General features: G+C 38.5%; 1 protein-coding gene across 3 annotated transcripts in view; it reads right to left on the bottom strand.

The window, feature by feature from the left end:
- The window catches only part of RNF130 (ring finger protein 130), a 271,051-nt gene extending 247,115 nt beyond the window's left edge, over nucleotides 1–23,936 (bottom strand). For 2 of the 3 annotated variants that reach the window (XM_063447910.1, XM_063447911.1), the window contains exon 1: nucleotides 22,803–23,936. In XM_063447910.1, the coding sequence (XP_063303980.1) occupies nucleotides 22,803–23,046 (244 nt within the window). In that variant the 5' untranslated portion in view covers nucleotides 23,047–23,936. The remainder of the gene's footprint in view (nucleotides 1–22,802) is intronic. The other variant, XM_063447909.1, reaches the window with a different exon arrangement.
- Between the last annotated feature and the right edge of the window lie 283 nt (nucleotides 23,937–24,219).

The following is a 24,219-nucleotide window of genomic DNA, read 5'->3' as shown; positions in this document are numbered from 1 at the left end:
GAGATTATCAAGCTTGATGATCTCAGCCAATCCAATGTTTTCCCATAGGATTGGCTTCAAAACGCTGCACCAATCAGCATCTCCTCATAGAGAATACCTCTCCCAGCGCTCTTTCAGTGTTTCTTTTTTTTGGCTCTTCCTCTTCTCCACAAACCCTCTCTGTCAGTGTTCCCCAAGGTTCTGTCCTTGGTCTCTTAGAATGCTCGATCTATACTGCCTTGCATGACATGTAAATCTGTTCTCTCCTGATTTCGTCGTCCCTCATGATTCTTGTTTCTGACTGCCTCTCTGCTATTTCTAACTGCACAGCTACTTGTTTCCTTAAACTTAACCTGTACAAAAGAGAACTTCTGGTCTTTCTTGCATCGTGTTGCTTATCCCGTGTCTGTCTCCCTCCAAGACCCTCATCTCTACGCATTCTCAGCTTGCCCCATTACAGTCTATAATGAAGTGGCGAAGCTCATCTTTCTGTCCCCCCTCTGTCAGACCATAAATTGGTTTCCCATAAGATATGGGGCTCAATTTAAAATTCTGGTGCTTGCTTACAACACTCTACATAATGCTGCTCCTATCTACCTATACTCCCTAATACATAAATATGCCCCATCCAGGCCCCTATGCTCTGCCGAAGATCTGCATCTATCCAGTGTTCATACTCACACCTCTGATGCCGTTTCCTATTGAACTCCGTTAAATGCTTCGGTAGATGCTCATCCAGTCTACATAGCTTCAAAAGATCATTAAAAACTCACTTCTTTAGGAAAGCATATCAATTAAAATGTTATTAGCTTTCCTCCCAGCACCTTAGTAACCCACCTGGCTTCCTCTCCTCCAACTGTATTAAACCAACCCTTCACTGTAAACTGCTTTAGCAACCTACTTATACCTGTACATGAAATACATTTTACCCTTACCTCGTGTCATTTTACCCCATTGCCTCTAGAATGGTAAACTCGTTTGAGCACAGCCCTCTACACCATCTGTTCCTGTGCGTCCAACTCGTCTTCTTGCAAATGCATGTCTGTTAGTCCACCTATTGTACAGCGCTGCAGAATTTGTTGCCGCTCTACAAATAATATAAACTTATAAAGATATATTGAATTGCTCACAGGATATGTATGCTTTTAAAATGATCAATTTACCCTTTTTTGCATTATTGATTTAATTTATATGTAGATGAGAGAGAAGAAGTGGCACAATGGAGAGCGCAAAGCACAAACTAATCTGAATCTACAACATAAAGACACTAGTATTGCAAAAGGTTTCTCAGGAAATCCATCTGAATCTCTGGTCAGCATATCAGTCCCCAGAAGTTTCCACTTGCAGCCACTGAAGTTTCAGTTTTTTATTTTATGTTATAAGCATACTTAAGAAAGAAATCTCAACGAACGTCTGTTTTCCTTTAAACTGTAACTCATGTCTCGCAGGATTTCAGTATCAATTGTACACAGAGTATGCATGAAACACCTTGGAGTAGGATTACAAGTGCACATGCCGAACGAAGGGCACAAGATGTGACACAAAGCAGAACCAACAAAGATGGCAACAAATAGAATAACAACTTTTTTCATCAAAATGAAATTAAAAAAAGCTATAAATAAAAAATAGCCTTGGGACAAATGTTAGGGTGTAATAATATTTTATAGAATGCAATTAAGGACCAGGAAACATGATAAAACAATGAAAAAGCAACAGAGATACTTTGTAAAACTAGTCACGTTCCTCAAGAGAACTTATTTGTCCTACAGAGTTTTGAGTTTTTAAAAAAATAAAATAAAAAATGAATGGAAAAAAAAGGGAGTGAAAAGCAACTGTAATGCATGCTTTGAATCATTTCAACATGTTATTCTGCTGAATTTAAGAGAAAGCCAACAGCATGGACATATAATACAAATTGTTTATAGAACAAAGACATTTTTTAATATTTCACTACACTACATGTTTATTCTAGAACATGCAGTAAAACAAAACTGCACATACTCTGCTATAATTCAAAATCCATAAGCCAGTGTCATCGTTGGGGTTGGTGTCACCAGATGCGATAACACATGGTGGAAACACCCCCTCCCCCACCCCCCTTATGGACCTCCTCCTGTACCAGTGCACACAGAATCCAGAATCCACAGAATGTTTTTGGATTCCTTTATATCACTGAATGCAATGGCTATAGTAGTGTGAATAGGGAATATAGTGAACTTGTGTGTGTAGAGTATGTAGTATGTAAGTGTGCAGGGATGCAGAATGTCAGGATTTGTAGGTGACAGTGTTAGTGTGGGAGGAAATGAGACAGATAGGGCTTTGTTGGAGAATTTTTTTTTTTTTTTTTTTTTAAGCAATCTCTAAAAAAAAAAATTCTATATACAGGTAGTCCTCACTTTACGACTGACCTGTTTAACGACAACTCGGGCTTAGGATCAGCTCTCTAGCACAGGCTAACGTGGGGTTCACCACGTTAGAGAGCTGGTTTATATATAGAAAAGAATATAGACAAGTACACCAGAGCAGGGAATCCTTCAAATCTATGCTTGGGGAATATTCTGTTCTCACCCACTGCTGGTGCAGACCTGGTGTAATTTAATGGCACTCGCAAGATCCAGACTCATTGTATCAAAGAGTTGCCATGGTAACCCGCAGCAATTCTCTGTATGGAGTTGTCAGAGCCATTAATCCAGGTCTGCGTTTGGCAGAGGGTAAGATTAGAAGCTCTCTGGGACTCCCACATCCCCTTAGCTCTGTTCCGCGAGTCTAAGCAGCTTTCAGCTGAAACTCATGGTGCACAATGGGCAGGGAGAGCAGCAGAAAACTAGCTGCATGTGGGAGTATGGAACCACACCCTCTGATGGTGTCACTCAGTGCAAACCACAAAACCCACAAATCTTGGGGTTAAAAATATCCCACTATAAAAAAAAAAAGCTCTCTCAAAAGCTCGACTAAAGAAACACTCAAAGCTAGGGATCGACCGATTATCGGTCTGGCCAATATTCTGCATTTTCAGCAATATCAGTATCGGCCTATAAAGATACCGATATTAACGATAATGCAGACAGTGGGGGCGAGGGGAGATCAGTGATCTCCCTCTCTGGCCTGCAGGGCACTCTGATGGCAGCCGGCAGGGGAGGGAGATGGGACCCGGGGGAGCTCTTACCTGCAGCTCCGTCGGGTCTCCTTTCGCGAGCTTGGAGCATTGCCGCAGTTACTACGGCAGTGCTCCATTCTCGCGAGAGTGAACTCTAGCCTGAGCTGCAGGTTAGAGTTCACGCTCACCACTGGGACCACCAGGGCTTCCCCACCTGAACACCAGGGATGGAAAGCAATGTCTCCGCCTCCCAGGACATACGTAAGGAGGGAGGGGGGATATACAATATATTTGTTTTCAAAAACCACATATAAGAAAAAGTTATATTTGCTTTGATCTGCTTCCGTATCTACCATACACACACACACACAATAACACTCTGCCCCACACACATAAACTGCCCCTCACACACACACATTGCCCCACATACACATAAACTGCCACATATACACACAAACACTGCCCCCCCACCCCACACACACCCACACATACTGCACCCCTCACACAAACAATGCCCCTCATTATACACACACACACACACAGGCCCCATCTACACAAACTGCCCTCATCACACACACGGCACCCCTTACCAACACATACTGTACCCCTCACTCCCCACCAAGGAGTGTGATGCCCTATGTACCTGTGGGGGAATATTTTTTATTTATTTTTTTTAAATGTAATAATTATATAAAAAAAAAATTATTTATAAAATAAATAAAACCCACAGATTCCTACCCCACATATATACATACACAGCTTCCACTACACAAACACACACACACTGAATCACTACACAAACACACACACACTGCATTCACTTATCAAGTAGTCTCACTGCATCCACTACACACACACATATATTCTTGAAAACATAAAAATTCTGACTGGTATATATATTTTGTGCATTTACCTTAATAAAAAAAAAAAAAAGATTAGCAAAAAAATAAATAAAATAATAAACATGTTCAGTTAACAGTAGATTTGTGTAGAAATTGTTTATTTTTTCAAAACGGTAAATGTACAGAATATCGGTATCGGTAAGTTATCGGCTATCAGCATGAAAGTTCACAGATTATCGGCATTGGTTCTAAAAAAATCAATATCGGTCGATCCCTACTCCAAGCACCATAACCACTACAGTGTGCTATATGGGTATGGTGCAATGAGTGCCCTGGTGCACCCCATTAGAAGTAGTCAAAGATTTTTTTTTTATTTCTACACTTATACTAAGGGGCGGTTATGCATTCCCTAGTTTTCCAAGTGCATCATTATTTTACATGTTTATTAGTTTTTTTCTAACAATGCAGTGATGGGTTTTCTGGTTGTTGTTTTTTTAATCCCTTTAAAATGTAATGACAGTATTCTTAGTGTGCTGCAGTGGTTCTAGGAGAGCACCTCACACCGAACGGTAGTAGTCTAACGTTTGCTAATGGTGCTAGAGAAGAAACACTGCATTGTCCATTTTTATTCATGTATTCATTGGCGGGTAATTTTAAAAGCTTGCAAAAGATGCAGTTCTTATGAAGCCTTTGCAAGCTCTCCATTTTCTCAATGGAAGAGGGAAAGAGGGGAAATTATAGACTTTTCATTGAGAAGCATCTCAAGGTCTCCCTTTGTGCACGTACTCACAGTATATTGATCTGAGGTCTGTGGACGCTTATCTGAGGTCTAATCTGAGATGTGAGCGAGGAGGCTGGCACGATTAGGTTGAGCACACTTACCACTTCCGTTATTATGGGATACTTTAGGAAATCGAAGACCTTTTTTGGGTGTGGCGTAAAACTTTAAAATAAAAAAATTCAACTGATAAAGTGCATTAAAGATCTGTCACTGTATGGGGTGCAGGGAGGGGGGGTGAATTTTACTTACCTCCTTCATTTGCCAGGAGCCAATGTTAGTGCAATACTCTCAAGCTTGCACAAGAGAATTTTTCACTAGGGACATCACTAGTGACTAGTGGGGCAAAATTATAAAACTTGACGGTAGGTCCCCTTTTTAAGAATGCATAAAGTAGAGAGGCACACCATCGATCCGTAGTGCTACCAGACCAGGGTTAGCCATTCTCAACATATCAATAATCATGAGAAAAGTTGGACTGGGCACATATAGATGGTGTTTAGGCATTATTTATTGGCAAAAAAAGGTAGTCCCTACTTTGTCGTAGTATATCTATTAACTAGATTTCAGTGACATTTTAACACACTCAGTCTGAGTATTTCATAAAAGATTTTATCTTTATGAAATACTCATTTTGGAAAGAGGGATGACAGAGCCACTTTTATTCTTCCCTCTACACTGTGGGATAGAAGATCCCCATGCCCACTATCCCTAGAACAGAAGGCCTAAGTGCTAATGAGATGGAGATTGCCTTATCCCCTGTACTCCAAAAACAGGATTAGGGATACACAGTCTAATGGTTCAATTTACAACCCTGCCTTCTGTGGTGTCCCCAAGCCCCTAACAAAGCTCTAAAACTCTGCAACAAGAAAGGGCTTTTATATGTCTCTGCTTGCCTGAATAGCCTTTAGTACAAAACAGCTGCCCAGTAATGTGTATAAATACACAGTAGTATAGAAACAGGTATATGTAAATCATCCCCACAATAAAAATAATAAAAGTAAAAAAAAAAAAAAACAACAACAAAAAAACACAGCACTCGGCTTAACTCTGAATCACATGCCCAGCTACACTAGCCTTCTTAGACTTGCTTTTGTTTGGAGTAAAAAAAAAAAACAATGAGTCCCATAGGTTTCATTAGCTATTGATATGAAGATTATAGTTCCTAGCTGGAAAAAGATGCTCAAACAAATGCTTAAGGGCTTTTGATAGCGTATGGGGGCTTTGAGACTTTTTAAATGAGGAATAAAAAAAAAATAAAAAAAGAAACTACCATCTGCTGTAATGTTCTTTGCAAGGCACACACACACACACACACACACACACACACACACACACACACACACACACACACACACAACAGTAAATGTAGAACACACTTCCTGTTGAACTAAGAGACAACATTTATCCCCTTTGCAGGGATCTTTGCACTACAAACCTATTACATGTGGTTTCAGTGTACGAGAATAAGATCTTTAGCTAATTATGGGAAATGTCAATGAATTAAACAAGACTTTATGACCCAGAAAGACATCTCATGCTTTCTTGACATGGAATTCTGCAACTTGTATAATCCAGTAATTCTGAATTTTAGAAACAGGGTGTATTTTAAATATTGCGATCAAATCCCCCAGGTTTAAATGTTTTTAAAACGATACTGCCTTCAAAATGGTGTAGTTGTAAATGATGCTGTTCGTATTAGAGGCGTAATATCATGATGCAGGATTACAGCATGGGGTACACTGTTAAACCCTATTATATCACAGCGTACAGCATCACATCACATCACACTCCGTAAGGAAGCAATGCATTATCAAATGTGTTATGAGAATGTTTATTATTAGGTTTACTTGGCAACAGAAGCAATAATTGCAGAATAAGCCAATACAGCTTACAGAAAGAGAATGTCCAAGCAACAAAATCACTGACGTTTTACAAAGTGGTTTAGTGCTAAGATCAGATTTTTAAAAATACAGGGAACCAAGTGGCCACTGCAACACAGAAAGGTTACATGGCGCATGTAGACTATTTTTAACCATTTCCTGGTTCATCTCTCCATTCTGAGCACATCGCTGCAGTAAATATAACTCTGGCAGACGCTAACAGAGTTTAGGAAGGCCGGAGTTAACCTCCGCTGACACCTTGCTAGGAACCCACGTAACAGTGAGCTGTGACAGCATGTGTCCCAGTTCAGTTATCAGTGTTGCACACAGTGTATTTGACTGAATTGGGACACATGCTGCCACAGCTTACTGTGATGGGCGTCCATAGTGAGTTGTCACCAGACGTTAACTCCAGCCATTCCAAACTCTGTTAGCTTCTGTTAAGTCTGCCCATATGCTACTCTCACAGCAGTGTTTGTGTGAATTTAGGCATCAGTCTCTATAGATGCATAAACTACATATAAATTTCAAATGGTTGAAAAATTATTTGAGGTGATGGGAAGGCAACAGGTAGAAAAAGGGGCAGGTGGGGTATATTATTAGGGGTAGACTACAACTAAGCCTATATCTCTAAATGTAATGGATTATTGTTTGTGATTATAGATCAGTCCATCTATTTGAAATGTTACAATATAACCCTTAACCTTATTAAAAAAATAACCCTTACTTGGCTCTAGATTCTAGACTTTAAGGATATTTGTCAAACCCTGGCTTATATTACACCACTGCAGTCTCCCTGCTCAGTTCTCTGCCATTTAAAGTTATATTACTTTGTTTTACTCAGCCTCAGGCTCCCTACACACATCCTGAATATATTATCTATTTTGTCCCTATCTTACCTTCAGTATCAGTATTTAATTTAGGCTTTGCAGGGGTGGATCCTTCTTATCTCATGCAAAGCAGTGAAGCTGTTAATATCTTGCTAATGCTGGCATACACAGCATTGCTCGTGTGTGATACAGACTAAATATTAACTCCTCAAATAATGGCCTTAATGTAATATTTGTGGATAATGTGGAAATGATTTGATATTTAAAAAAAAAAAAAAAACTTTCAAAATCATTTAAAATTTTGATTTAGGACATATTTTTATAATAATTATGCTTTGTACATTTAAATGTCTATCCTTAAACGTCAATGGTCTAAATATCCCATTTAAGAGACGTGCAGCAATACAGGAGATACATGCATCAAAGGCGGCTATTATCGGTTTACAGGAAACCCACCTGTGCAAACGCAACCCCCCGCCTTCAATCCGACTAAGTATTCCCAAATCTTCCATGCCCTGTCTCCAAATAAATCAAAAGGAGTATCCATACTGGTTCACACAGACTGGGTATTTCATCTAGACACAATTTATAGAGATGAAATTTGCAGACTTTTGATTGTGACAGGCTCAATGAATGGAATGCAACTTACAGTCGCTTCAGTATATGCTCCCAATAAATCCCAGGCTTCCTTTTTGACTAGAGCTCTGAAAAAGATTACTAAAATTCAAAAGGGTCACACTATAGCTTGTGGGGATTTTAATTGCACACTAGGTCTCGATTTAGACATTAAAAGGGAAAAAGGGAAAAGACCGCTTCACCAAGCCACCCTTCTTAGCCACAAATTCTCTACACTTCTTCATGTATATGATTTCTATGATACATGGCGTAGTTTATATCCTTCGGATAAGGACTATACATACTTTTCATCAGCTCATTGTACTTATTCACGTATAGATATGTGTTTAGTAGATAAACTGACTTTATCAAAAGTTATTGATGTGTCTATAGGAACTAGGACATGGTCGGATCATGCACCGATAGTTATTACTTTTAACGCCATGTACCCAGCAAGGGCCAGGAGTACTTGGCGCCTTAATGAATCTTTATTAAATGAGGCAGGTTTGGTAGCAACACTAAGTAAAGCAATTCAGTTGTACTATGATGATCACTCAAAGAGTCCCTCATGCATAGATACACAATGGTTAGCTTTAAAGGCTTAAGAGAAATAGACATGCCACGTCTGACCTCACAACAGGAATTAATTCTAACAGCACAGTTTTCAGAAGATGAGGTTCGGAACGTGATACGTAATCTCCCTAAACATAAAGCTCCTGGCCCTGATGGCTTTTCTAACGTTTATTATAAAACTTTTGAACACCACATCTCACAACTCTCTTTAACTATTTTAAAAATTCAGGGACCATGCCAGAGGAGATGTTGCTGGCTCACATAATTACTCTCCCTAAACCTGGTAAAGTCCCCACAGAATGTGCTAATTTAAGACCAATTTCGCTACTAAATACAGATACAAAAATCTATGCCAAACTTTTAGCTTCGCGTCTGAAACCTATGCTTTTAGATCTGGTTTCTCCAGGGCAAGCAGGTTTCGTTTCCTCTAGACAACCAGAAGATAATACTCGCCATTTTTTAAATGTAATTACTTGGGCTCATCAAAGCAAACAGCAGGGTCTGCATTTAGCATTGGACGCAGAAACAACGTTTGATCGCTTAAATTGGGTATATTTGAAAAAAGTACTACTGTGAATGGGTTTTCCAGTGGCATTTGATAATAGTATTTTAGCATTGTACTCCTGTCCAGCAGCAAAAATGTTTAATGCTGGTTTCCCATCACGAGCATTTAATATTACTAATGGTACCAGACAGGGCTGCCCCCTTTCATCGCTGATTTTTATCCTTTGTATGGAACCTCTAGAGAGACATTAAAAACCAGAAAGAGATTTAGGGACTAAACACTCCGTCAGGTCAAGCGAAAATAGCACTATTTGCGGATGACGTTTTGCTATTTTTAACAAATCCACACCTTTCAATCCCAGATTTAGTAAATCTGTTAAATAGACATGGTCGGATCTCATATTACAAAAATAATTTGAGAAAATCACAAGCACTGGCTATAGGACTCTCTGCTTCTATGGTAGAACTATTAAATCTACCTACGTGTTTGACTGGTGCAAGACCTCAATAACTTACCTTGGTACTAAACTCTCTTCATCACCAAATCTCATTAAAAAGGAAAATCATTTACCACTTATACATAAAATAGGCCAACAACTTAAGAAATGGGACGATAAGGGTAAATCATGGCTAGGCCGTATCCACACAATAAAAATGATGATCTTACCACATATACTATATCTTTTCCGAACTATTCCAATTGATCTGCCAAACACTATATTAAGAACATTTGCGCATATTTGGGAAAAAAACCTCCACGAATAACGGAAAAGTTATCGTGGCTCTCTTTTGAGAAGGGTGGCTTGGGCATACCATATATTAAATTGTATCACAAAGCAATATTAATTGCGCAAGGTCTCTCGGTACTTGAACGGACCTCTTCTATTTGGTTGGCGCTAGAAAGCGCCTGTATGCCTCAAGGTACGCTATCGCAAGCCTTTTTGACAGGCATAGTTAACTTGAGGAAGTCTAGTGTTAGGCTGCCAGTCACCAAAACTATGCTCTGTTTTTGGAGACAGTTTATTCCAAAACTTATAGATAAGAATAATCTTCTGTATATAGCACCTCTCCAAGATATAACTGCCCTTACAACAGATCTGCAGGTCGATACATGGATAACAAAAGGTATAACATATGTACGCTTCCTTTAGAACAATAAAGGTATCAAGCAATTCCCGGATTTGCAAAGAGAATACTCTTAATCACCTAGAGAACTATTCTCTCATTTACGCATTAGAAATATCATGCAAGAGCATAAGATTACAGCGCAAGAAAAACTCCCACCCTTTGCACATAAATGTATGGGGAAACTCCCAAATATTAAAGCATTATCATTTTGTTATCATAATCTCATGATGATGGGATCTATGGAAAAACATATTTACATGCAAAAATGGGAGACAGATTGGGGGAAACATTTCCCGTTAGCAGCATGGCACCAGGCAATGAGAAAGACGAAACAGGCGTTAGGTAGTTTACAACATTGGGAAACATCTTGTAAACTTACAATGCGATGGTATCTGGTGCCAAATAGGACAGCACATATGTATCCAGGGGCGCCTAATATATGCTGGCGATGTTTAAAACAGGTTGGCACTTTATATCATATCTTCTGGTCATGCCCAGGTATTTCTAAATGATGGCATTATTTTCAAAATACCCTGAAGGTCAATATACCTAAACAACCAGAATGTTTCTTATTACATATATTCCCTAAATCGCTATCTGAAGATCTATTATATATTGTTATCCACAGCTTAATAGCAACTAAGAAAGCTATTGCTCAAAAATGGAAACAAACTGCAGCCCCTACATTAGTAGAGGTTCTTATTAAACTTGATTCATCAAATATACATGAACAAATGGCAGGTCGCCTTGGGGGATTTATGATAAGGACCAATTTATGATAAGAGATGACAAAAATGGCAAATGACTCCAGACCAATTTATACAGAACATTGACGTATTAAGTTATGAATGGTTTAGGGTAAGAATGGATTTACGTATTTAAACTAAAAAACACCAAAAGAAAGTCACCACCAAAGAAAGAGAAGGGAAAAAAAAAAAAAAAGGAAACCCAGTGGGACATAAAAGGGTTCTTATTCAATATGCTGTTACCTCCCCTTCATCCTCCTTATTTAAGGTTTCTTTTTTTTGTGGAATAAAAGAAAGGTACACTGCCAGTGTCAATCACATGCATGTGTGTATCTAATGTGTCGGATATATTGGTTGTAATATTATATTGTTCAGTTTGTAACCTGCAAAGCTGTGTAAATTTCATTTTATTTCCCTTCCCCTTTTTTTTGTATCCCCAATTGTAGTTTATTTTATAATTAAAACTTTCATTAAAATTTAAATATTGAAAAAAAAAAAATAGGATATATTTTTGATACTTTATCTTGAAAAAAAATAATTTTCAAAGCTTATGAAAAATTAAGGCCAATGTTAGATTTTAATAATAAAAAACCACCCCCACCACCCCCATGTTTATATATATATATATATATAGAGAGAGAGAGAGAGAGAAACAAAATCTAGGTGCAATCCCGCGTTATATATACGAAAAAGCAATAAAGGGAGCACACTAGGTCTTGATTATAGTGCAAAATTATTTACTGCATTCCCAATGAATATATAGCTGTGGTTGAAGCAAAAAAAATCAACGTTTCGACCCTTCAACGTTTCGACATACATACATACACAGAAATCTCACTTTAACAGTGCTTTGTTGAGCTTATTTGCCTACCCAGAATCCCTTGCAGTAGTGAGAGCACTGTTAAAGTGAGATTTGAGTGGGAAAAGCAAGTCCTTTGGCTTGACTGCTGTGTGTATTTGTGTTTAACATTGCATTATATATATATATATATATATATATATATATAAAAATATACACACACTTTTATAGAATCAAATTCTGCAGCTAAGAAAAATCATACATGCATATTTAACGCCATTCTAAACATGCATTTAAAACAAATTCTTAATGAGACTCTCCTTAAGTTTAAAAGGAGCACTCGAAGCACCTAAATGTTAGGTGGAACGTGCAGGTAAGGTGACAGTTACTGTTGAACAATTAAGATTTATTTTGCTCCAGATGCCCACCATTCTTATCATCCCTAGCCAATCATAATTTTCCCCTCTTTGTTCCAAAATTACTGCAGAACATGATGTCGTGACTCAGATTTCTGAGAGTTGTACAGTTGTAAAACTGTTAATTTTGGTTCTGCCATGCATAGGATAGAGATTTGCATCTTTGAATCTTTTATAATTTTTAGTGTACTCTATGAACCTATACCAGCATTAAAAAAAAAAAAAAAAAATGGATCTTTTTAATCACCACAACGTACAACTGTCAAAGTGATACTGGACTTATTAAAGGAGCAAAAAGCACTGATTATAACAGAGATCTCCTATTAAAGGGACACTATAAGTACCAAAACCACTTTAGCTTAATGAAGCAGTTTTAGTGTACCTATGCCCCTCACTGCTAAACTATTTCTTAAAGGATTACTCTAAGAACCATGACAACATCAGTGACTTGTTGTCTGTTTGCGCAACATTTTAATATGAAACGCTTGATGCAGAGTTATTTTGTTTTACTGTCTGTGGTGTCAGTCCATCATAGCCAGTCCAGAACAAGGGCACAAGGGACCTTGTCTTATCACAAAATATCTCCCATCTCTATACATGCTACTCTCCATAGCCCATTTCACACTCTCTCTTTTTACTAAACAGATCCTCCAAACACCAGTTTTACAATGTTAACAAGACACAGATATCATAACCTATCAAACCTTCCTCCCATCTGACATTGGTCTTACTCTTGTACAGCTTTACTTCTAGATTGTAAGCTTGTTTTCACAGGTCCTTCACTTTTTGTGTCTGGGGGAAATGTGAAAAAAAAAAAAAAAATATATATATATATATATATATATATATATATATATATATATATATATATCCAAGAAGAAAAGAGAGCACTCCAGAGGACTTGTTTGAAGCAATTTATTCCGTGAGGAAAATCGGAATATATATATATATATAATTTTTTTTTTTTTTTTCACATTTCCCCCAGACACAAAAAGAAAAAACATGATTTAAAAAAATTGTGCCCTATTCTTCCACCAGTCTGTAATTCTGGGAAGGTGCTCTATTTTTCATACATACAATCATAACAAAATGTATTACAATATCACTATTGAAGTGTAATACTATCCCTATACCCCCTAGGTTGTGCTACTGTAAATAGCAGAATACAAAAATGTTTACAAAAAAAAAACTTGAGAATATGTACCATTCTAGGCTTCCAATAGCCTTACATAGAACCTGTTCTGTATTTGTTTAGTCTGGATATTTTCAGCGTAAAGTACCGATATTCATTGACAGTTCGGGGCTCTTCTTAACAAAATGTGAATTTGCAGTGGCTCAAAAACCAATATTACACCGTACTGTTGGACTAAATATCTTAGATTTAGAACACTCTGGGCACCATAACGTCATTAGAATAAAGTTGGTATAGTACCAAGTGGCGCCTGCTGAACTTGAAGGATTAAACCTTAAAAATTAAAAAAATATATATATATATATTTTTTTTTAAAAGGCTTCCACAAACTCATGAATCGAACGCAGCTTAGCGCACGTAATAGGAGTTGTTGGTTGACCTTTATAAATGGAACCTTTTTGGTACACAAAAACCAAGAAGGAATATGTTGGTGTTATACAAAGCATTCTAATTGTAAACAAACATTGAATTGCATTTTAATCTATGCATGTTTAAGCTTGCACAATGTATAAATGACATTTTATTCCCTAGAAAGTTAAAGTAAAGTTTGCCATGAGAGATGCATATAGTGTCTAATTTAATTATGACTAAAGAGCGTTGCCAATTCCACATAATTACATAGTGGATGATTTGCAGCCATGTAAATTAATAAGTTCCAGAACTAACAGATCTCATCTAAGGTGACTCAATCATGCCAAATATATATGTCCTAACGGTTCCTGCTCCTAATTTAATCTATTAATTGCTCTGAATAATAACGTTTATAGATCAGTTTTTCTATTGTTTTAGGCCTGCCATGGACATGCAACAGGGCTGCCGGGGTGTGGGGGATTGGTGCAGTGACTGGACTGGCCACCACAGCCTAGAAACGAGTAGGGTCTGCATGCATGGGGAGCTGAAGTCCATCGGGATACAGTATGACAACATATCCCGGCGGCGACACTCTGTGGAAATAGAAGTAAAAGACATGGTGCAGAACAATGAAGACTGCTGGCAATGTGAAAGATGCAATAGCACTGTGCAGTATCTGTGTCAGAAGTAGTTTGCATGTAAATGTGTCAGTGTGTGTCAGTTTGTCTGTGTGTGAATATGGAGTGTGTGCATGGGACAGAGAAGAGATGTTTGATGTACACTGTGTTGGTCAGTGTTTGTGTGTTGCAGTGTGTATTTGGGTCAGTGAGGAAAGTTTGATTGTGTATTTATTAAAGGGACACTATAGTTACCAGAACAAATACAGCTTATTGTATTTGTTCTGGTGAGTAGAATCATTCCCTTCAGGCTTTTTGCAGTAAACACCATGTTTTCAGAGAAAATGTAGTGTTTACATTACAGCCTAGGGATACCTCTGATGGTCACTCCTTAGATGGCTACTAAAGGTGCTTCCTGGGGCAGTGCTGCACAATTTAACTGCGATTCAGTGTCTCCACGATCTGCATGGAGATACTGAACTTTCCTCATAGAGATGCATTGATTCAGTACATATCTATGAGGAGATGCTGATTGTCCGGGGCTGTGTTTGGCTTTTGCTGGCTCTGCCCCTCATATGACTCCTTGACAGTCTCAGTCAATCCAATGTTTTCTATGTGAAAGCATTGTGACTGGCTCAGATCACCACTTCGGATGATGTCAGCCAAGCAGGCAGATCAGGGACAGAGCCAGCAGCAGACTGGAGTAAAGGTAAGAATTGTTTATATATTTAGGAGGGCAAGTGGGGGTTAGATGTTTTGTTTTTTACACTACAGGCTCAGGAATATATGTTTGCGTTCCTGACCCTCAAGTGTTCCTTTAATATTTACACATGTATTTATTATAAGCATTGCTTATATATATATGAATAAAACACTGAAATTGTAGAGAATAAAAAAAAAACGGAATCCAATTACTTTAAAAATACAGCCAGCACACACCACACGTACATGTTACATACAGCCAAACACCATGCACGTCATACATGACACACCACTCAGACATTACATAAAGTCAGCACACATGACACAGACATTATATGCAACCAGCAAACATCACACACATTACACTTAGCCAGCACACACACTATGCCAAAGTGAGAGATTATGCTGGGCAGGCAGTGACACAATTAGAATGTTTGCAAATTAAATCCAAATGGTAAAACTAAAGTAAAAATATCCATGTTCGAACTATAGAAAAGTCAGAGATTATTTCCAGATCAGCTATTTTTGTCTTCATTTTTATAATCAGATTTGCCAACTGCTCAGTCAATGTCCAAGGTTCTAAGCAGGGGCCCCAATCTTTGCAAATGATATTATTTTGGGTTGGGATAAGTAGATTGGACTACAACTTTAGTACTTAGAACAAGTAGATAAAAAAAAAAAAAAATCCACACCCGTATAGATATAGACTTATATAAGCATATACATACATAAGCATATACATACATAATGGACTATTTCTGGGATGAACTTCATTAAGTCAGCACCAGTACACTACATAACAAATAGGATTGTCATGAAGGTCATATACAGGACACATCATGAACAATGCGTCAAAATGCCATACATTTCTATTTCTCTATTTTAGTTTTATATTCTTTGTATATTCTGTAAAGATCCATGGAAGGGACAGATCACGGACACTAAAGAGGTTCAGGGGAAGGTAGATTTACTTCTCTGCAGCTGTCCCTCGCAGCCCTTGCCATCATCTTGCTGGTGGTCTTTTTCACTTGGCACTTTGTTAAGAAACCGCATCAGTGCTGTGCTTTCTTGCATGAGAGAGTACAACACTAAAGGATCCTATGAGACCATGGTAGTATCCATAGATCAATGCCTAAATCCCACAACCACCACTTTTGACTTCTGCTGAGATAGGACAACATTTAATGACAGTGCAGCAGCATTTGATTCTCGTACAGAGTTTTACTGGGGAATGAAGCACCTCTAGTGGATCTCAGGAAGACAGACACTAGAGGTGGATTTATGCCTGCAATTTAAACATGGTGGTTTCTAAAAAAAAAAAGAAAAAAAAAAAAAAAACACTTCAATGTTTTCTATTGCAGGGTTAGAATGACAAGAACACTGCACCGAGACCACTTCATTGAGCGGACATGTTTTGCATCACTACAGTGTTCCTTTAACATACAGAAAATAAATAAATACATCTACATCCAAAGTTCTTTGAAATTATTATTATTATTGCTGTGTGACTGTCTGCAGCTACAGGCAGACTCCTGTCTTACTAGGAAGAGAGTCCGCCATTCAGGAGACTCTCATTCTGGTCTACGAGGTCTGACCTCATCCCCGACAATGGTCAGCCACAGTTCTACTCGTCACTTGGAATAAATAGAACTACTCAATAAACTGAAAGCAGCCAGACTGTCTGATATCAGTTTCTACACAGTTCATTTTAGAGATGTATGTACCAGGTTGTGTGCAGTGATTCATCTGTCTTGGTTCTCTCTGAGGTGGAGCAAGAGGTAATTTCTACTCAGAGTACAGTGAACACATGTTACATGCCCAAGTTGGACAAAACTGGCACAGCAAATAAGGCAGTAAGGAGAAAGTCCTCTTTTGCTAGCAGAGCCAGCTGGTTGGGTTGTACAAATCACTGCAGTTATAAGCCACCCTCCTTCAGAAGGCAGGGTGAAAGATTGTAACTGTGCTTAGAGTGACTGCAAGCAGATCTGCCAGCAATGGCTGGGGGAAACAAGCACCTTCTCGCACACCTTCTTAAGAGTGTGGAGGTTAAGAGGACACTATAATCACCCAGACCACTTAATTTTATTGCACTTCCAGCTATTTCTTGAGGTTTGACTATGTGAAATGACACTGGAAGTCCTCACGCTGTGCATGAGAACATCTAGCATCAGGCAAAAACCCATAAGAAGGCATTGATTCAATGCTTTACTATGGGAAAATCTGAATACACACGTGGCACTTGTTGGACATGCACGTTAGGCCTTCTCTCTCACGAAGGTATAGATGTAGCCAGTGCAGAGAGACCGCTGTAATCAGGTAAGTGTTTAAAGGGGTTTTAATCCTTTACCTGTGTCGGGGGACAATATAGTGTTAGGAATATGGCTTTGCATTACTAACACTATAGTGTTCCTTTAATCCTCCATTAACTTTAGTGCTATACTCTTGCACACACAGCAGTAAAACAGTTTCCTGGCAGACAAAGCGCCAGGAGCTGAAGAAAGAAGATGGCAGTGCCTACAAGAGAAAAGTCTGGGTGAATATCTCCTCTCAGCTTCACTCATAATCTACCACATACTGAGGGAGAAGGTCACCTTCAGACGTCTTTGCGAAATATGGAAAGACCCACAAAAGGGACAGAGCTGCTTTAAAGGGTTCTTCACATTATGAATGTCCCTGCAGTGTCATAGCTCAATTATTTGACATTTTAGAGTTAAAATTTTTTACTAATGTCGCCCTATCAACAACTCCACTGGGTTCCTACACACTTAATTCTATCTTAGAGGTTTTTATCTCCTAGTAGTCTGTTAATTGCCTACTAATGCAAAGTAGCTTCCTTTGTGAGATTACATAAAGTTTAAAATAGAATAAATCAAAATTTCCAGGTAAAAATCGGAATTCTTCTTGACTTGTTTGCACTACCAGAGAAGCACATTTTGGAACCTATTTGTGCATATTATTTGATTTCAATATTTCGAAAAATTACTAGTGTAGTCATGCAATCTTTGGAGGACAAACGTTCAGCGTCTTTATGCTCCCCATGACGGCATTGAACATACTCCATTGAGATACGTTGAGCCGATGTTACTCTGCAGAAATGCTAGTTTGTGGCCCTCTAACCAAGGCCCTCTAACCATGTTTGAGGGCTTTGGGGTGTGTTAAGTAATATTTTCTCTTTAAAGATTGTGTTAGTGGATTTGCTGGCAAGAAATGTCAAGCGCATTCAGAACGGTTTCTTGAAGAGGACATTAGTGTATCTAAATTACATTAATGTTGTGTCATGCCTGCTCAGATCATGCACATTTTGTTGCAGACCTTTCTGCCACAACGGGATACCTATTCAGGTACTAAAAATAGTGCTTTGTGACTTTCTGCAAGAATATTTATATACTGTACAAAATCTGTATAAACAGAAAATTGGTGTCATGTGTAATCAGTAACTTAATTAAATATTTGGATGAATATAAATGAGCTGCTATTTTGTGGTCTACTTTTGATACAAGGAGCATTTAGTACCAATATTAAAGCATCACTCCGTGCACCATAACAACTTTAGCTCAACAACACTATTATGGTGTTAGGGGGTCCTGGGCCTGTCTTAAAGGGACATTATAGACACCCAGACCATTGAATCAATCAGACCACTTCTTCACTGAAGACATTTAATTTTAGAATAACTTCTTGTTTGGAAGCATCCAAAAGAGGAACTGGATTTAACATAAGTCATCAGAACATAGCATCTGCAGGTAGCAGACTGTCCCAGGGATGGATAATCTGTAAGTGTAGTTGCTTTTATCAAATTATAAAAATTAAAAAAAAAATAGGAAGGGGGACACCCCTATATACATTTATAGAAGGAACATTAACTTTGAAAACAGATATATTTATTTTTATTGTTAAAGCATTCCTTTAAACTCATGATCTAATTAACACAACATATAGGATTACCATTTCAGAATGTGTGCTACCACCTAAGGAATAGTTAGGATGAGTTATAGTTCTGTGTAATATATTTAAATAATCATTATAGGTTCTCTATTCCCCCCTCTCCTTTGTGTTTAAAAAAAAAAAAACTAAGTTATATAAATATTATTCACCTTGTTTAAAGTGATAAGACTTCTCTGTTGCGGATGCTTGTGGAGACGTGCCTAACGTCACCCGCAATCTCCGTCAATCCATTGCTTCTCAAATATCGCTATTTAGAAGATACAGCAATACTTACATTGCAGGATTAAATATGCCTCTAGTGGCTGTTTTCGGACTACTAGAGTCACTTCGGCTGTAATTTCATTAGAAGACTGCAGCGGATCGTGCGGCTGCAGGGACTGGAACTTAGCGCTGGGCAAAAAGGTGAGTTTTTCCCCATTTTATATTTAGATTTGGAGAAGGGGTTTACACTAAAGCTAGAGCAGAAAACTATAGCATTAGGAATAGAGGTTTGTATTCCTAGCACTTTTGTGAACCTTTGAAAGATAGTCACCATGTATCCTCAAAAGAACATGGTGATTTTTCTCTCAATTTTTACAGCAGGTTCCAAAAGACTCAAATTTATCACCGAGACAAAGGAATGCAATTTTGGGTTTGGTGGATCTAAGCCTACACGCACCATAGATACTACAGCCCTCTGTAGTTGTTATGGTAGCAGCAGTGTTCTGGTGCTATCACTCAATCAGTAGACAAACTGTTTAAGTACAGTTTGATAATTTACCTGGGTCTCACTGTGCACCAATGGCCACTGACCCTTTATTAGGACTTCTCGTTTAGGAGAAAATGGTTAGTTCTACAGAGCTAAGCAGGCCCATGCAGAACATTGATCAAAGTCGGACAGCATCAGCTGAGTGTCAGCAATAAGCACCATTCGGTTTTGGCCAGGCTTAACTCTGCAGTGACAGTACACATAGAATCCAAGGAAGTTGTCAAAGTACACTAAAACTATTTGATTACAAATCATGGAATGTAGTTGTTGTGGTGTCTGCAGTGCTTCTTTAACTAAACATATTGTAAAGAATATTCAACATCCATATCAAATCTTTGCTAAAAACTGAAATCAGTAAAGGGTAACTAGTATGTCTGACCCGGACACTGGTGGACAACTTTAAAGGAACTCTATAGTCACCTAAATTACTTTAGCTAAATAAAGCAGTTTTAGTGTATAGATCATTCCCCTGCAATTTCACTGCTCAATTCACTGTCATTTAGGAGTTAAATCACTTTGTTTCTGTTTATGCAGCCCTAGCCACACCTCCCCTGGCTATGATTGACAGCCTGCATGAAAAAAAAAAACTGGTTTCACTTTCAAAACAGATGTAATGTACTTTAAATAATTGTATCTCAATCTCTAAATTGAACTTTAATCCCATACAGGAGGCTCTTGCAGGGTCTAGCAAGCTATTAACATAGCAGGGGATAAGAAAATCTTAATTAAACAGAACTTGCAATAAAGAAAGCCTAAATAGGGCTCTCTTTACAGGAAGTGTTTATGGAAGGCTGTGCAAGTCACATGCAGGGAGGTGTGACTAGGGTTCATAAACAAAGGGATTTAACTCCTAAATGGCAGAGGATTGAGCAGTGAGGCTGCATGGGCATGTTCTATACACCAAAACTGCTTCATTAAGCTAAAGTTGTTCAGGTGACTATAGTGTCCCTTTAACTAGCATCAGAGGAGCTAAGGAGGAGGTGTATCATCACTGCACCCAAAGATGAAAAATCTATGAGTCTAGCCTTCTGGGTTTCACAGGCTTAGTGAAGAAAGCAGCAGGAAAACCTAGAATGTAGTTCCCAATCCTACTTTAAGGAGTTATTACCTACTCCTGCTAAATGTTTACTATTGAAGTGCAGATTAAGGCAGTTTATTATATATGGAGTTAAAATATATATATATATATATATATATATATATATATATATATATATATATATATATATATATTTTAAATTCACTGACATTACAATTAAAGTGCATCAACACGTAACATTTATACAATTTTAGTGCTAAATCATAAACACCTTAATAATTACTGTAATACAGGGTTTAATATCCCCACTATTAGCAAATGAAAATTCAACCCTGGCAAGTAGAAATTAATCGCTAGTGGGAGTGCCATGGATCCTACAGGCTTACAGTGGTGAGTAATTTTTAAGGCTTGTTTGAAAGCTGCTTTCTCATTTCGGAGTTCTTCATGAAGAAATACTGACGCTGACTGCTTTGGAATTTCAATGAAATTCCAACACAATCTAAAAATGTAATAAGACAAAGTAGGGACTACTTGGTCTTATGCATGGGCCTGATGGTGACAAAAGGTGGAGCTCTGCTGTAAGCTCTTGTCAAATCCCAGCAGCCATTGCAAGTGACGACTGGAAATATCAGGCAGTATCTCCCTCATCGCCAGATATGATCTATGGAGGCTACTGTCGTCTTAATGGATCCTCCAATGACCTCAGTGTTGCACATGAGCAAAAGTACAGCACCGATGTGGCTCCTGAACTTCTTCCACTAGGGTGAAGATTTCTGTGTCCGCGAGGGACAACTTCATGTAAGTATACCTACATTCCATTGCACATTGTGGCCACTGGAGCCAAAATATGCAAAGACACCCCAAAGTGACAGATCCCCTTTAATACAAGACAAACAAATATTGTATCCATGCTTTCTAGTTCAGCATCACAGCAATTGCTGTAACAATCTTGGAAAATGGATAAATACCGCGGCCTGAACAAGCCTTAACAAATCTCAGGAATCCAAGCTCCAAAGAAACACTACTTGTACATAGCATTTTGGACATAAAATAACAGAAGCAAGCCCCGGGCTTCTAAACGGAAAGAAATATATAATTAAAGCATCAAGGTTAAGGCATTGACTTGACAGGGAGGTGGGCTTGCTTATACAGAAAGATGTGGTGTGCATTCATGTTAAAGTGACACAGTGCAGTATGGCCTTGGTGGGTGTCAAGACATCAGGAGTCTGCAAAGGCTTCAATAGGCATCGCCAATAAAATTAAAATAAGGTAGAAATATCCCTTATGCTTTCCCAAGAGAACATGTAAGGATTTGATGGAGCAGTGGGAGATTATGCATCTTTTCTGGTTTAGGAAGGTTGTTGAGATTATAATTATAAAATATGTTCCAACCTGCCTGGCAGCCAAAACAGAGGAGTTGGTTGCACTGAGAGCTAGAGGGGTTAGCAAGAGTCCAAAAAGCATTAAAAAGAAAATGGGGAAGATTGAATTGGGTTAAGTCTTTCCTATTGTTAGGGGGAAATAAATATTACATCTGCCCTGACAACAGGGGAGATATCAGCCTTTGAGGATTAGCACTGTAGTAAGATGCGTTCTTGGTATTTCTGTGTATATTACATGAAACCATATGAACTATGAAGCAACAGGAAACAACAAAACAGCAAGATTAAAATTTCACAAAATATTTCAACATATGTTACACATGTTATTTTTCACAAATAATATGTAATAAAGGGTCACAGCACCTCTTGTGACATAACATTTAAAAACACACATTAAAAACTATTTGCTGAAGACAAGTGTTACAGCATTCAATTCCACTGTACAGGTTTTATAATTTTAAATAATGACCACTAAAATTAGCACATGTAAGGTGGTACATTTGTGCTTTGAAATGGATTTACTTTTAGTGACAAGTTTACGTCTTAAGGTCACTATTCTTAAGCTTCAACTTGCTGCTAATAGTATCATTTACACATGTATTTGTTTTATTTTTTAACAGATTTCAAAATAAATACCTCCATGGATCGGCATTGGCATAATGAGGATTCCTTTAACTTCAGTTTTGGGGGAGTCCAAACCATAGCGTCCACCATCAATCCTCTGAAGTAGTAAGTTGGTGCTTGGATCCTGAATAGTAATATTAACCACTGCATTGAAAAATTCCATATTGGTTGTATCAGATGCACTGAGCACTAAAGTACTGGGTAACAAGACCAGTATAAGCAAACAGTTCAGATACAGAGAAAGCCTTGGAATCATCTTCGATCGGGTGTAAATGGAATAAAACAATATGTTTGTACAAAAAAAAAAAAGAATCCAGACAAAACAAAAAAAAATATCTCCTTTGCTAATGAATTCTTTAATATGGTTATCTTCAATGTCTAAGATCTATATGTATAAAGTCTTTTAAAAAATATTGTAGGTTGAATTATAGATATACAATGTATATTTGCAGTCGAAAGAAAGCAATGACAAAATAAATCATAAAAATGAGATATTGGCACAGACAGCACTAAAGCAGGTCTGAGTTAAATAAACAGATGTGATCTTGTTTAATGCATCCTTCACAGTCCTAATCCTATTAATGGGTACAGCACTAGCACACACACACAGCACCCAAGGTTCATTTCCACTTGTTTATCTGCAGCTTTGCATCCCATCCAAAGAAGGCATTATGGTAAGGAAGGTCTGTAGATGATCTCCTGGTAGTGAAGCAGGAGGTTGGGCAAACCTCATTGTCTAACAGGGTCTTGACAGGGAGATTTGCATTTAAAGGGAAATTGGGGACATCCTCACTATTGTATATGTGGATACAATGCAGATGGGGGGGAGAAGGGGCAGATGTGCCCACACAGAGCTCAGATTACCAGGACCTGGCTCTCCTACAACAACCTTTAAGCCAGACACACTGCAAACAAAACAAAAAAAAATGGGATCTACTGTTGTCAGGAAGTTTAGGTCCTCTTACAGTGCGCTGTTCCCAAGGTACAGACAGGAGGGTCCACTGTCCGCCGGGGACAGACACAGTGCTTCCAGCTGCAGGAGGGGGACAAGGGCAGCCGCGCCAAAGTGACGTAACTCCACTCCGGTAACCTGCCGCTGCCGCCGCCGGCGCAAGCAGACTGAGGACTGAGCGCAGAGTGACACACATACAGAGGAAGGGACGAGCCGCTCGGTCTCCGCCCACTCCACGTGATTGGCCTCCCACCAAGATGCCCCGCCCGTACCTGTCACCCCGCTTCCCGCGCACGCGCAGTCACTTCTAGTCTGTCAGATGGAATGGAGAGTTTGAAACAGAACTCGAAAATAATAAAAAAAATAACATGACTGTACAAAATGTAGGGAACAGAATGTCTCAGAGTCTGCTCTGGATTACGCACACCCACCACTGTAGTTGTGTAGTGATCTTCATAGCAATCAGAGTCTTCCATG

This window comes from Pelobates fuscus, chromosome 3 (assembly GCF_036172605.1).
Source record: "Pelobates fuscus isolate aPelFus1 chromosome 3, aPelFus1.pri, whole genome shotgun sequence".
NCBI classification, from domain to species: domain Eukaryota; kingdom Metazoa; phylum Chordata; class Amphibia; order Anura; family Pelobatidae; genus Pelobates; species Pelobates fuscus.
The sequence above is the reverse complement of the archived record's forward strand: the minus strand, read 5'-3'. Positions and strand labels throughout refer to the sequence as shown.